The sequence below is a fragment of the Dermochelys coriacea genome, chromosome 2 (genome assembly GCF_009764565.3).
Source record: "Dermochelys coriacea isolate rDerCor1 chromosome 2, rDerCor1.pri.v4, whole genome shotgun sequence".
Taxonomy (NCBI): Eukaryota; Metazoa; Chordata; order Testudines; family Dermochelyidae; genus Dermochelys; species Dermochelys coriacea.
Window position 1 is genome coordinate 237,916,330 of NC_050069.1, and position 16,105 is coordinate 237,932,434.

Here is a 16,105-nt window from a genome sequence, read left to right on the forward strand (position 1 = left end):
ATAAGGCAGGGTGTGACGTCATCTGTGGTTCTTCACTCCCCACACAAGAAGACTGTTGGAAACACCTGAGGAACAAAGACTGAACTGCGGGAAGTGCTGGACCCAGGCTAAAGGGATTTCTAGCCTGTGTATGAAACACTTGGGGATTCTAAGCTGTAAAGCTAATGCAGCTTGCCCCTTAAGAATCTGCAGTCTGCTTGTATCATCTCTTAGGGTGAGAATCTGCTAATTCATATAAAATCTATTTAGTATATTAAGCTTAGATTGTGTTTTTGTTATTTGCTAGGTAATCTGCTTTGATCTGTTTGCTATCACTTACAATCACTTAAAATCTTTTGTAGTTAATAAAATTATTTTATATATTAATCTAAACCAGTGAGCTTTGACTGGAGTACTTGGGGAAAATCTATGCTTGGTTACCACAAGTGTGCATTGTTCTCTTTGCATTGATGGAGAGATGGACCGGGTATTAAGCCCATATACTGGCCAGATTTGACCAAGGCAGGATGGTATTGCCCTGGGGTCCCAGGCTGGGAAGTTGGTGGTTAGAGAGCCTGCACGTGGGTGTGTCCCTACCTGTATGAATGCTGGTGAAGATCTTGGATGATCCTGCCACTAATGCTCTTTTGCTCCTACAAAGTCCTCCATTAGCCTAACTGCTTCAGATAACGTCCCTGGGCAGTGCCATAGCAACAACTCCTTGCCTTCCACGGTTAATGGTTAATGGTTATGAATTGCTCCATCACAATGGCCTCAGCCATCAGGGCCCCTATCGCTCCTCTGGATGGAGCCACTTCCAACAGTGTTCTCGCAATCATTGTGCCACTATCCAGGGTCTCGCCCCCCTGGGGTAGCTCTCAGTTCTAAATCATTGACAGTGGGTCTCCTCAGAAATACCCAAGTAATCCAAAACTTTGTGTTTGTAGCCTTGCCCTCTCCAAGTTCAGATTATGATAGGATGCCTGGGCCAGACCCATCAAGTATGGGGCCGAGATCAAAGCCAACTGTTCTGCGGGCCACTAGACTGCTAGTGCCTCCTTCTCAGATGTAACTAGGAAGGTTTCAGGGTCATTGTCCAGCCATAGGCATTGTTTGACTTCTACATTTGGGGGCGGCAAGGGGCTTAATACTATTAATAATAGGAATAGGTCTAACTTCTGGATTTACTGATTGTTAGTGGTATTTAAATTACAGTGTACTTGACATCACAAATTCAATTTATGTTCATTATTTGATCAAGCTTATTTTTTTCGTTTTAACTTAATTATTTTCCATGTTAGCAGCTAAAAAAAAAATCAACATTAGCATAAAAACAAATTCTTGACTAAACAGAACGGAGCACTTTCATGTTACTATGAATCATATCTCCCTTGTTTTAGAGATACATAAACATGCAAAGCACACATCAAACAAATCCATTACTAAAGCCTATCCCCTTTGCCCATCTGCCTTAGCACATTCCACTAACATTTAACCTTCCCTGTTCACTCTGTCAATCACCTGGGCTTGTCATATTCAGTGCTATATACTGCACAGATGCTTGGGAAGCAGCTCAGAGTTTATGTTCACTTGCTACAATGTTACCAGTACTGATCAGAATGTGGCCTCTATGTCTAGATGCCTGTGTTTCTGGGGCAAATCTCTTATTTTATAGGCTAATAAAATTGAAATGGCCCCAAGCTGGAGCTCTGTTGAGAGAGCGATGAGATGCTCTCCTGCACTCCCATTAAGGAACCCACATAAGAATACTGACCTGGACGCACCAAGTGCCTGGCATCACACCTCCCCCTCCCCCCAAAATTCCTGTGCTCCCTGCTGGTGGCTGAGGGCAAGCAGGAACACCAGGCACTCTGTGCATCCAGGTCAGTTTCCCCACCTGGGCTGTGCAGGTCAAGAGATGCTCTCTGCTTAAGCAGCCCATGTGGGGAAACTGAGCTGGACGCACAGAGTGCCGCACATCACCGCTCACTCCCCCAAAGCTCCTCGGTGGGGAGGAAGCAGGACCAAATAGAAGAGAGAAATCTGGGCACCCCCCTCCCACACATGGTCTCTGCAATGTATCCAATTTTGGGGCAACACCCTCCTCATGCCCCTTCAATCTCCACCCACACATCCAGTTCCATCTTGGTTAGCTTTACTGGTACTAACAGGGGAACACCCTGGGTGGATGCATGACCTGCTGGGACTCCATGGGGTTATAGGGCTGGCACTATCTGCTGTATCCTCTCCTTCTGAAATTTCTACTGCTGGGCCATCAGTTCCCTCAGCAGCTGTTGTTGTGTGGCCTGAACTAGCTGCTGGGGTGGTCCATTGCTGCAGCAATTGCTGTTGGAACTGCTATTGCTGAGCAGCTTGCTGCTGCATGTCTGCTAAACACTCATATCAGTATTCCAGTTCCATCTTGCCTGGAGCAGCTGAGCTCTGTTCCCTCTAAAGATTTTTTTAACGCCTTGTATCAGGTGTGGTTATGCCTGCATTCACCACCATTTATAGGGGGGCAGGAAGTCTTTATGCTGTCCTTCTCTCCTCCCCCCAACATCCACAGAGTTTCTTGGAGCAAACACACAAAAGAAAAGTCAACTCCTCTCTTCCCTCCTTTATGGAAGAGGGGAGTCCATGGGAAATTAAAGAGAGGTACGGTTGACCTGGAACTCAGGCTGTCTTCCTGGGACAGCCCTTTGGGCTTAGTCTACATGGGGTTGACAAGAAGGTGTGAGTATCAGCTGAGGGAAAATTACTTTTTATAGTGACCCATCCACTTTTTTGTCACTATAAAAAGTAATTTTCCCTCTGCTGATACTCACACCTTCTTGTCAACTGTTGGAAATGGCCGACGTCCACCTTTATTGAACTGGCCTCGTTAGCACTACAAAAATAATTTTCCCTCTCTTGATATTTACCCTTTCTTGTTAACTATTGAGAATAGGTCGCTTCTACCTTAATTGAATTGGTCTTGTTAGCACTGACCCCCCAACTTGGGAAGGGAACTCCCATCTTTTCATGTGCTGTATATATATACTGCTTATTGTATTTTTCACTCCATGCATCTGATGAAGTGAGTTTTAGCCCACAAAAGCTTGGCCCAAATAAATTTGTTAGTCTCTAAAGTGCCACAAGGATTCCTTGTTGTTTTTGCTAATACAGACTAACACAGCTACCACTCTGAAACCTGTATGTGCAATGAAGAGTATAGTTTATAGATTTAACAATACAACACTCATGAATTCATAATCATAAATTCAAAATCATAAATTCAGACCAATCCACTTATATCAGGTGGTCTGGCACTGGTGTTAGTATTCATAGGTCTGGCTTTACCATGAGACGAACTGAGGTGGCCGCCTCAGGTGCCAGACTGTGGGAGGGGGGTGCCACTAGGACCCAGAGTGTAGAAAATTGTGTCTGGTGCTGGTGCATATGTATTCTCTCTGCTCTAAATGCACAGAGATGGTGGAGTGCTGTGTTGGAGGAAGGAGGGCACAAGAGACATAACAGGCAGGCAGGAGAAAAGGTGAGGGAATAACAGAAAGCAGCAGGAGCTGCAGGGAGAGAGAGGAGGAGGAGCCTCTTATCTACCTCTCTAGCACCCCCAGGAGCCTGGACTGATTAACACCAGCTTCTCAGGGAGCTACCTGTTTCCTGCTGCTTCCCTGAACCCACTTGAGGAGAACAGGCAGTCAACTGCAGTAGTAGGAGCCAGTTAGGCTCTTAAGATTTTGATATCTTCCCTCACTCAGGCCCTGCTACCAGCCTGCTTATTTGTCCCCTTCAACTGAGTGTTGAGAGCCACGATAGCAGGCATAGAACAGCAGTCAGGAGTGAAAGAAGAAAACGCCCCTTTGGGGCAGCATTCAGAAAAAGAAAGAAAGCAAAGGAAGCTTTTCTATCTAAGCAGGAAGGAGCTCTCCTGAGATACATAGACACAAATGTTCACAGTGAGCCTTCCGGCCCCAGTGAGGATGAGAGTGGTGAGGAGGTGCCTGATCTTCCAGTTAGTCAGAGAGCAGGTGACCTGGCAGCTAGTGCAGCATCCATATCTCCAACTCAAATGGATGTAACCAGGCACATTCCTGAAGAAAAGTGTAGATCGGAGAAGAGTGTGGTGGAGGCGCAGAAACAGCTGCTGCTGAGTTTAGTTCCTTAAGTCTAGAGGATCCAGGACTGTGGACCCACTTGAGCAGTAGCCTGAGGGACTTCCTTGTACCGCATGGGCCACAGCAAATGAAAAACTTCATGTTCCCCAAAGAAAATGAAAATAGAAGTTTCCATCCAACACATTACTGGCGTGAAATCCCCAATGGTGACAAAGTGGAGAGGCCATGGCTTATGTACTCAAAAACCCAGAATGCTGCATACTGTTTTTGTTGCAAACTCTTCCAACCTAATGTTCCAGCCACTTTGGGTTCTACAGGAACAAAGGACTGGAAAAATCTGGCTAGAAATCTGGCATGCCATGAGAAGGCAGCAAATCACCAGAGAGCATTCCATAGGTGGAAAGAGCTTGAGATGAGACTAAGGTTAAAGGCCACCAAAGATGATCAGCATCAAGAGAAGATTGCATCAGAGTCTCTTCACTGGCAAAATGTTCTGAAAAGGCTCATTGCCATTGTGAGAATGCTTGCTACACAAAACCTAGCACTGTGTGGCACTTCAGATCAAACAATTGAAACTTCCTTAGAATTGTGGAGCTGATGGCTGAGTTTGATGCTGTACTCCAGGAGCATCTGAGAAGAGTCACCACCCAAGAAATGTACACACACCACTAACTTGGAAAAAAAATTCAAAAGGAGATCATACAGTTACTGGCAACAAAAGTCAAACAGAAAATTGTGGCAGATCTGAAGTCAGCAAGATATTACTCTGTTATTCTGGACTGCACACCTGGCATCAGCTATACAGAACAAATGACTTTAATGGTGCGTTTTGTAACAACAACAGAACCTAGTGAAAATGTCCCTGCAATGGTGACTGTCAGAGAGCATTTTCTAGAATTTATTGACATTGATGATACTACAGGAGCTGATATGACAAATGTGCTTCTTAAAAACCTGGAAGATACGGGAATTGTGATAGCTGACATGAGGTCAGGGCTACGATAATGGTGCCAACATGACAGGAAAGAACAGAGGAGTTCAGACATGGATCTGAGAGTTAAACCCTTGAGCTTTTTTTGTCCCACGCAGTGCTTATTCATTGAACTTGGTGGTCAGTGATGCAGCATCAGCTTCTAGTGAGGCTGCTGAATTTTTTAATGTAATTCAAAGCATCTATGTATTTTTCTCTGCATCAATTCATCGATGGCAACTTTTAAGCAACATCTGGAAACATCCTCTCTGACCCTGAAACCACTGAGTGCTACATGATAGGAAAGTCGACTGGAGGCGATAAAGCCTATCAAACACCAAATTGGGAAGATAGATGATGCCATAATTGCCATTATGGAGGATAATGCTATGATAGGAACTGTTCGTGGGAGAACAGTGGCAGAGGGAAATGGAATCACCAGAAACATACATAACTTCAAATTTCTGTGTGGCTTAGTGTTGTGGCATGACATACTGTTTGAAATAAATGTTGTAAGCAAGAGACTTCAAGGTGTTGACCTTGATATATCTGGAGCAATGGAACAATTGGACAAAGCAAAGTCATACCTACAGTCTTACCAGTCAGATGAGTGATTTCAAAACGTTCTGAAGACTGCACAGAAGTTGGCAGAGGAACTTCACACTGAAGCTATTTTCCCACCCATTCAAGAATACTAAGAGTCACCAAAGAAGAAGACATTTTGATTTCAAGGCATAGGGTAATCCCATGAGACCCCAAACAACAATTCAAAGTTGAATTCTTTAACCAGGTGCTAGATTGTGCAATACAGTCAGTTGAAGAACGTTTCTTGCAGCTCAAGGAACACGGCAGTATATTTGGGGTGTTGTATGATATTCTAAAACTCTTCACTATACCTGAAGAAGACCTACACCAGCAATGCAGGGCACTAGAGACAGTGTTGACACATGATGACCTGTGCGATATTGATGCGAGTGATTTAGGTGATGAACTGAAAGCCCTTTCAAGATACATTTCAGCAGGATCAACTCCAAAGGCTGTTCTGGAATATATGTGCACAAATAAGATGACCACCCTCTTTCCAAATGCTTTTATTGCTCTGCGCATACGTCTAACACTTCCTGTAACAGTTGCTAGTAGAGAACGCAGCTTCTCCAAGCTGCAGTTAATTAAAGCACATCTATGCTCCACAATGACACAGGAGAGGCTGGTCAGCCTTGCAACCATTTCAATAGAGCATGAGCTGGCCCAGACTGTGGCCCTTCAGGAAGCAGTTCAAATCTTTGCAACCAAGAAGGCACGGAAAGCACCACTTCAAATATTCAAACAGATAAAAATGCCAGTGTTTACTGTGCAGACAAGAAAAGTTACATTTGCTGTTCAGGCATTTGAAAGTTAAGTGAAGGAGTACTTTTGGCACCTTAGAGACTAACACATTTATTTGAGCATAAGCTTTCGTGAGCTACAGCTCATTTCATCGGATGCATTCAGTGGAAAATACATTGGGGAGATTTATATACACAGAGAACATGAAACAATGAGTGTTACAATACACACTGTAATGAGAGTGATCAGGTAAGGTGATCACGTAAGGTATTACCAGCAGGAGAGCGGGGGAGGAAGGGAACCTTTTGTAGTGATAATCAAGGTGGGCCATTTCCAGCAGTTGACAAGAATGTCTGATTTCAGAGTAGCAGCCGTGTTAGTCTGTATTCGCAAAAAGAAAAGGAGTACCCGTGGCACCTTAGAGACTGCTCAATAAATTTGTTAGTCTCTAAGGTGCCACGGGTACTCCTTTTCTTTTTAAGAATGTCTGAGGAACAGTGGGGGGGAGGGGGAATAAACATGGGGAAATAGTTTTACTTTGTGTAATGATCCATTCACTACCAGTCTTTATTCAAGCCTAAGTTAATTGTATCCAGTTTGCAAATTAATTCCAATTCAGCAGTCTCTCGTTGGAGTCTGTTTTTGAAGTTTTTTTGAAGAATTGCAACTTTTTTTTTTTTTCCACCAAATGCATCCGATGAAGTGAGCTGTAGCTCACGAAAGCTTATGCTCTAATAAATTTGTTAGTCTCTAAGGTGTCACAAGTACTCCTTTTCTTTTTGCGAATACAGACTAACACGGCTGCTACTCTGAAACTTTTAGGTCTGTAATCGAGTGACCAAAGAGATTGAAGTGTTCTCCGACTGGTTTTTGAATGTTATAATGAATCTATGATGTCTGATTTGTGTCCATTTATTCTTTTACATAGCAACTGTCCAGTTTGGCCAATGTACATGGCAGAGGGGCACTGCTGGCACATGATGGCATATATCACATTGGTAGATGTGCAGGTGAAGGAGCCTCTGACAGTGTGGCTGATGTGATTAGGCCCTATGATGGTGTCCCCTGAATAGATATGTGGACACAGTAATAGCTCACCTTACCTGATCACTCTCATTACAGTGTGTATGGTAACACCCATTGTTTCATGTTCTTTGTGTATATAAATCTCCCCACCGTATTTTCCACTGAATGCATCCGATGAAGTGAGCTGTAGCTCACGAAAGCTTATACTCAAATAAATTTGTTAGTCTCTAAGGTACCACAAGTCCTCCTTTTCTTTTTGCGGATACAGACTAACATGGCTGCTACTCTGAAACCTGAAAGTTAAGTGTTACTTAATATTTTTGAACAAGGCATTTAAAGTTGTTAGTTCTCCTTTATTGGGGCAGGTAGCAGAGCAGTACCATGGAAGGAGTAGAACAGGGAGAAAGCAGAATTGAGACCTTTCAAAGTTTTGGCCCTAGCGAGGGGGTATGGGGGCATCATTTGAGCTCCCCACCTCAGGTGCCAAAATGTTGTGGGCCGGCCCTGAGTATTCATGACACTTACTTTCATTTATCCAATATCAATAGTCCAATTTGAGTAGCTCTGAAAGTAAAAGCTTCTCTCCAGCAAAGCCCTAACCTGCCCAGAAGGCTGTTAATCCAGTGGAATGTACTGGCTCAGCAGGGCAAAGGCTGATCTACTTTAATTCCCTCTCTGTGGAGTTTTTTCTTTCCCACCAGAGGGCATATAATGTGAACAGACAACTGTCCTTCAGTAGTTGGTGGGGTGTGTTAGGTTGTTTTTGCATCAGGAAATTGAACTAATAAGAGTTCAAGGTTTTTAATACTGAAGTCTGGTCAAAAGGGCTGTAAACTGATCCTACAACTCTGTTGATAAATTATTTCTCTTATCACAAAGGCAAGATACTTTGGTATATTTTTGGCCTGATTTTCTAAAGTGCTGGATGCTCAGCACTTTGGTAATTTAGTTATGTATTTAACCTGTAAGTGGTAGTCTACTGGTATCTTGTTTGGTTTATTTACTTATCTAAATATGAATCTGGAAGTCTAACTTTAGGCTTCTGCTTCTGAAAACGTTGACCTTAAGATTTTTAACTTAACAGTATCCCTTTAATATTTCTAAAGCTACATGTATGTACACTGGCAGTTTGGGGTGAATAAATGTGTGTAAAGTTAATCAGTGAACCAGTGCATGTGTGTGCGTAAATGAGACTGTATTTGAGAGAGTGGGTGTGAGAAGGCAACCAGTTAAACAGACTGAGTGCATCTAGGGGATCTATGTAAGGCAACTAAGGTATTGTGTGTGTGTTTATATGCATATGCATATATATATATGCATATATATGCATATGCATATGCATATATGCATATGCATATTCATATGCATATATATGTATGTACGTATGTATCTCAAGGAAGCAAAAGCTGGGCACCAGAGGAGGAAAAGAAAGTAAGAAGGAAAGCAAAGGGGAAAACTAGGTAAGATAAAAGGTATGGGAGAGGGGAGAAAATTGTTTCCTCAGCCCATGTAATCTTATTGCTATCTTATTGCGTGAACCATTTAACATGATCAGCATTTCAGATGCTCCGTGTTTGAACCTCCAATTTAAATCATTACTGTTCAGAATAGGCTTGGAAAAATAATTGAAATTACAATATTATCAATCCAGAGATAAAATAATATAGTAAATAAATCTACTACTTGTTCTAAACTAGGGTGTGTGTATAAAGTGCTGCTGCGTCCTGCCTCACACTTTAAGCAGTCTCTAAGGTGCCACAAGTACTCCTTTTCTTTTTTCTGATGGTACAGGCAGTGAAGTGAGCCCTCTGTGTACCTGAGATCTGAGAGGGTCGTGTTTTTAAAGGGCTCTGTGATTCTTTGGGACTGAAAGGTACTCTCTATACCATCATCGTCGTTCGTGTCACGGAGAGTCTGAAGGGTACCATCAGTTCATTCCCTGAAGTCGGCAGGTTCCTCTTCTCTTCCAGAGAGCCTTCGGGGCGGTCAGACCAGGCCGCTAGCTGCTGCTCGTACCTGTGAGACCACAACACGGAGGCAGGGCGACCGCCCACAGCAAGGCCCCAGACCGGAAGTGGAGCAGCAGCGTGGACTACATTTCCCAGAATGCCCGGGGGCGGAGGAAGCCCGAAGGCTGACTTGAGCGCGGCTGCTGGGAGACATTACAGGAGGGCCTGATCCCTGGGCAAAGGTAGGTGCCCATGGAGTGTGACAAACGCCTCGTTCTCTGCTTGCTACGGGGGCGGCGCGGTGCGGGGGAAGGTGGAGCAGGACCAGCTGCCACTGCCTTGGCTACCGTGTTTGCTCTTAACAGCTGGGGAAAGGGGTGACTGTTTATTGCGGGCCTTTTCAAAGGCCAGGTTGTGCCGGGGGGGGCGAGCTCAGAGGGGCAGTGCGGCGGTGGATGAGCTCCCAGGGGCATGCAACGGGGGGACCCTGTTTCGGGGCAGTGGGGGGAGGGGGAGGACGGTGTAATACAGGGTGGGGGGGCAGTTAGGGGACATGACCTGAGGGGCAGATGTTGAAAGTTGGGGAGGCGTTTTTGGACGGGGTTTGGCAGGAGATGGGGCGATGAAGGGGCAGGTGGGACGGGCAGGGAGGAAGCGAGGGGTGCGTGTTTGGGGGGGGAGGTTGGGTGATGTGTGGAAGCGATTCAGAGGACGGGGTTGCGGTGTGTGTGTGTGTGTGTGCGGGGGAGGTTGGGTGATGTGTGGAAGCGATTCAGTGGAGAGGTGGGAGGTCACAGGGGGTTGCGGGGTGTGTGTGTGTGCGGGGGAGGTTGGGTGATGTGTGGAAGCGATTCAGTGGAGAGGTGGGAGGTCACAGGGGGTTGCGGGGTGTGTGTGTGTGCGGGGGAGGTTGGGTGATGTGTGGAAGCGATTCAGTGGAGAGGTGGGAGGTCACAGGGGGTTGCGGGGTGTGTGTGTGTGTGTGTGTGCGGGGGAAGCTGGGTGATGTGTGGAAGCGATTCAGAGGACGGGGTGGGAGGTCACAGGGGGTTGCGGGCGGTGTGTGTGCGGGGGAAGCTGGGTGATGTGTGGAAGCGATTCAGAGGACGGGGTGGGAGGTCACAGGGGATTGCGGTGTGTGTGTGGGGGGGGGAGGATGAGCAGTGTTGGGTTATGGAAGGGGGTCGGGCGGCCGGGGAGGGGTGGTGGGAATGAGGGGTTGAGACGTGGGGGGGGGAGTGTTGGACCCTCATGCCCTTTGCCCCAGTCTCTGAGTGCCGAGCGGGGCTGCTCCTGCCGTAGGCAGCGGCCCGGGAGCAGGCGGAGCAGTCGCCCATTCCTCTCCCCCTGTCTCCGGTCCAGTTGGATGCAGGCGCCGCGGGGAGGGGGAGCTGTTGCTGCTGCGGGCGCGGTTCCAGCGGACACATCTCGGGCCCGGCTGTGGCCGAGGAGCAGGCAGAGGGCATGGCGGAGACCGGCTCGGTGCATGAGACCAGGTTTGAGGCGGCCGTGAAGGTGATTCAGAGCTTACCCAAAAATGGTAAGTGAGCGGGGCTAGGAGGCTTGTGTCAGTGCAGGGCCTGTGGGGCTGCAGCTGGCCGGAGGAGAGGAGACCTGCGGACACGGACGCTCGCCTGCTCTTTTGCCATCTGGAGCGCAGGCGGATTACAGCCTTGCCACCGATGAAGTGAGCTGTAGCTCACGAAAGCCTATGCTCAAATGAATTTATTAGTCTCTAAGATGCCACAAGTACTCCTTTTCTTTTTCCAGGAGAGCAATCCCTGGCTGTTCCCTCCCACCGCCTTCCCCCCCTCCCCACAAGATAAACCTGATTTCCTCCCCCCCTCCGCAGCTCTGCCAAGGCAGCCACATCCTCCCCCATAAACCCCCTCTAGGGCTCTAAAGGAGGGTACCTGGCAGGCAGCCAGAATGCCAGGGTGTCCCCCAGCGGGGCTAGGGAATTACTGACAGATGATGAGGGGACTGTCTGAGTGACACCAGCCATTAAACATGGTGACAGAGCTGTTCCTTACACTGGCCTTCTGGGCCCAAAAGCTTATTCATAACTTATTTGTTCAGCCACTTAGACATGGCATCATCTGCAATTTTCTCATATTTGCAATCAGTGGTTCAATAAATACTGTATTGTAAGGCATTGCAGGGGCCAAGCAGATCAAATTTTAAAATTTGCTTTTAATATGTTTTCCAAGTTCAAAATATGTTTAATCATTCCTGATGCCACAGAACAAATTTCTTTGTCCCTCCAGAGAATGTTAAGCATGCATTTTGTTCATGTAGGAGGTGTTTTGTTGATGTAAACAATGTAGCTTTTACTATCCTACTTGTTCCCATTCCACCTTTGTTGCAAAAGTAGGAGAAAGTATTTGCCTCCTTGGAATCCCTAATATGATTTTATGACTTCACAGCAATCATTGTGAATTTGTAAGTTTGAAGAGTAAATAAAGTTGTTAAATGTGTTTGAAGAATTGCAAAAATTGAGGACAAGATTTTTTTCCCCCCCCCTAGAGTTTTTATTTGTTGCTATTATCAAATAGACACTGATTATCTTACATTAACAGAGAAGCCAAAAAACTCACCACAAACTGGTTTAAACTATAATTGATTTTGTGAGGGCAAAAATTAAAGGATCATTATCAGCTTTTTAAAAAAAACTGAATAGATTTCAACTTAGTCTCTAAGGTGCCACAAGTACTCCTTTTCTTTTTTGCAAATACAGACTAACACGGCTGCTACTCTGAAACTTAAAAGTTGTTTCAGGAGAAATGCCTGAGCGTGAATTCCCTCTGCTAAATAATCAGATTTTCCTGTCTGTACACATGTTTTCTGTTGTTGAGAAAACAATGACTGTACAGAAAGTGCTGTCAAATGCCTAAAGTAAACAAACTGAAGAAATAGTGAAACATTTTTATCTCAAATCTGTCAATTATGTTGTTTGCTATAGGTAAAAATAGTTTTTCAAAATCCAGACAAATGTGGTGAAGATGATTGTGTCCTTTTAAAGTGGTCAGGGTGACTTATTTTGCATACCCTCTGTCTGAATGTGGAGCTTAAAGTCCAAAGTCATTGATCATGCAGCCCCTTAAACTAGGTCAGAAATTTTCCCTCAATCAGTAAATATTCACTCTGGCATAATCCAGAAATGTATTAACCCCCACCATCTCCATTGACTTCAGGGGGGAATTGTGCCTTTGAGGATCAGACCCTTTATCATGCTGTGAGTTATAAGAAATGCAAGTTAATTTCCCACAGAAATATTAACAATGCATAAAAGAGACTAAATGTCTTTAATGTCAATTTCCACTGATTTTAAAATATGTTTTCACTAGGTTCATTCCAGCCAACGAATGAAATGATGCTTAAGTTCTATAGCTTTTATAAGCAAGCAACCCAAGGACCCTGTAACAGTCCAAGACCTGGATTCTGGGATCCTATTGGTAGATATAAATGGTAATTGTGTGTGAGAGATTGTTTGTTTGGTTATTTGTACTGAAACTTTGTCTAAGAGCATCTTCTCTCTTTTTAAAGACTTCAGTGAACAAAACTGTAGTGTGTGTGTGTGTGTGTGTGTGTGTGTGGTGTGTTTCAAAAAGTCCCTTCCCTTGATGATAATATTGGTATGTATATTGTGGATTTTCCCCCTGTGTTCCAGCCTTTACGTTTAAATGATGTGTGGTTTCTCAGAGTTAGGGGAGAGGACATTCCCTTTGCTTCTAAAATTGAGGATGCTGCTCCTTGGGCAGATCTCACTGTAGTACCTCTGCAGTATTTCCTCCTCTCCCCAGAATTTAGGGGAGCCTAAATCAGTTTACACCAGTAGGGGGGCAGTGCTCCTAGGTTGTGGCAACAAGTTCCTTCCCATCTGACTGCCTGTACCTGAGGCTCCATTACAGAACAGACAATCTGGGCTTTTACTACAAGTTGGATGGAGAATTTAATAGTAGGAAAGAAAGGATCAAATGAACTAAACATAGGGCTGAGAGTAAGGGAATCTTGTATTCTAATCCCAGTTCTGACGTAGATTCCCTTTGTGGCTTTAGTCAAATCACTCAATGTTTGTACCTTACAGTTTTCCAGTGTGTAAAATAAAGATAATACTGCTTGCCTAGTTCACAGGCAATCATGATGATGATTAATGTAAGTACTGTAAAGCACTTTACAAATCCTAAAGTTAATCCAATGAGCACACCAAGCTCTTCAACATTTGGGGAGAGGGAAACTCTGGTCTCCAGACCTACGTTCATACAATCATCTCTTGAAAAGCTTTTCAAAAAATACTGGCAACTATATATGGACCCCAGCTCAAGCATCTAAGCTCCATTTCTACAGCAAGAGTCCTAAAAATCAACCACACCCTGGCTTGCTTTTTATTTAAAATTAGTTAGTTAACATTGAAATGTCTCTGAATAACTTTGCTGATCCTCCCTGTGTACAGTGACATGTATGCCATGCTACCCCTCCCCCCCCCCCCCCCAAAAAAAATGCTAAGGCCATCTCTGCATAGGATGGGATTTCTCTTCCTCCTGTATCTCAGGGATCCATGGAGGTAGGAGACTCCTCCTTGTCCTCTGCTGTAATAATTGGATCTACAAATTTACTCTAATTATGAGCTTAAGTGCATAAAATGTCACTAATTTATAACAAATGTTGACCGGGAAAAGTTATGAAAGGGAGCTAGCCAGCCAGACTGGATTTGTCCAAGCCACAAGGCATACTGATCTAACTGAAGGACTGTGTTAAGATCCTGCTGGATAAATAAGAAAAGTGTAGAACCAGAAATCAGTGAACCAAAACTGATATGTCAAAAATTAGGCCTCTGTTGGTGGATAAAATAATTGCACCCATCACTCCTATTTTGGGTCCTTAAGGAAAGAGACTGTGGGGGTAAAAAAAAAAAAAAAGGCTACTGGAGTGAACTTCACCATCCTCGCTGCCACTCCACCATCTCCTGTGACTCTTGGCCTCCATTATCCTGATCCTGAGAGAGATCCTGATCAGGCCAGAGAGGGGGACCCAGATGACATCACCATTGGCTCCCATTGAGATGAACACCACCTGGGATGAAATGGGATTAGAGTGTAACTACAACAGCTCCAATACATCTAAATTAACTTCTTTTCTTTTCCCCCAAAGGACAGTTATTACAATCTTTGATACTATCTAAGACAGGCAAACAAGGGTGTATGTTTTTTCTCTGCTAAAAACTCTTTCCAGCTAAAGGGGAAAAGAACAATGGATGTTGTTAAAATAAAACCCTTATTCAATACGTTACATTTAAAATATTTTTACCATTTTTCCTTTTTTTCTTTTTTTAACTTTTATTAATTTTTAATACGTTTGCCATAGTACTAAGCAGATTAAAATCTTTGTATACCAAATCTTGTTCAACACTGTTTAATGTTAAACAGTAACTAAATTAAGATAATTAGATTAGATCATATATTCCATTTAAATTTAATACAACACTCCACAAACCTCTTCTCATCCCTCAGGGAAGACTTGCAAGGAAATGGACACTGGAAACTCAAAGTTTCCTGGGACACCTGTGGTTTTTTTATGAATGGATACAATATGGCCCAAAACCCATAATGTATACTGTGTTAGAGATAAGTAAGCAATTTTATTTTTAGGCTGCTACTTTCCAGTTGGAGTAAGGCTTAATAGAAAACATTAAATAGACCTGTACATAATTCTGGTTGTATTTATACATCAGCTTATATGTATAAATATGTATATGGCTAATATAAAAATACCCTTTTGAAGGTCCCCTCTCTTTCAAAACTGATCTTGTCCAATACCAAACAGTTGGTCAGAATCTGGAATAGAACTTGTCTCCTGACTCACTGTCCAGTCCCCTATCCACTGGATCATGCTGCCTCTCAGCAGATGTCCAGTTACCTGATTATGCTCCCAGATCAGGTAACTGGGAGAAATAAGGCCATTGCGGAGAAACTAAATGAAATCTTTGCATCGGTCTTCACAGCTGAGGATGTGAGGGAGATTCCCAAATCTGAGCCATGCTTTTTCGGTGAGAGGTCTGAGGAACTGTCCCAAATTGAGGTATCATTAGCGGAGATTTTGGAACAAATTGATAAATTAAACAGCAGTAAGTCACCAGGACCAGATGGTATTCACCCAGGAGTTCTGAAGGAACTCAAATCTGAAATTGCAGAACTACTAACTGTAGTCCGTAACCTATCATTTAAATCCACTTCTGTACCAGATGACTGGAGGATAGTTAATGTAACACCAATTTTTAAAAAGGGCTCCATAGGCAATCCTGGCAATTACAGGCCTGTAAGCTTGACTTCGGTACCAGGCAAACTGATTGAAACTATAATAAAGAACAATATTATCATTTTTCATTATTATTATTATTTTATTTATTAACTATAGATGAACATAATTTGTTGAGGAAGAGTCAACATGGTTTTAGTAAAGGGAAATCATGCCTCACCAATCTACTAGAATTCTTTGAGGGGGTCAACAAGCATGTGGACCAAGGGGATCCAGTGGATATAGTGTATTTAGATTTTCAGAAAGCCTTTGACAAGATCCTTCACCAAACACTCTTTTATGCAAAGTAAGCTGCCACGGGATAAGAGGGAAGGTAGTCTCGTGGATTGGTAACTGATTAAAAGATAGGAAACAATGGGTAGATATAAATGGTCAGTTTTCAGAATGGAGAGAGGTAAATTGTGGTGCCCCCCAGGGGTCTGTTC

General features: G+C 44.0%; 1 protein-coding gene across 9 annotated transcripts in view; it reads left to right on the top strand.

The window, feature by feature from the left end:
* The first annotated feature begins 9,386 nt into the window (after positions 1-9,386).
* ACBD5 (acyl-CoA binding domain containing 5) overlaps positions 9,387-16,105 on the top strand; it is a 54,120-nt gene continuing 47,401 nt past the window's right edge. For 4 of the 9 annotated variants that reach the window (XM_038388572.2, XM_043509496.1, XM_043509495.1 and 1 more), the window contains exons 1-3: positions 9,463-9,607; positions 10,728-10,905; positions 12,713-12,833. In XM_038388572.2, the coding sequence (XP_038244500.1) occupies positions 10,830-10,905; positions 12,713-12,833 (197 nt within the window). In that variant the 5' untranslated portion in view covers positions 9,463-9,607; positions 10,728-10,829. Of the gene's footprint in view, positions 9,608-10,727; positions 10,906-12,711; positions 12,834-16,105 lie in introns of those variants that run through there. The other 5 variants (XM_038388574.2, XM_043509493.1, XM_043509500.1 and 2 more) reach the window with 5 other exon arrangements.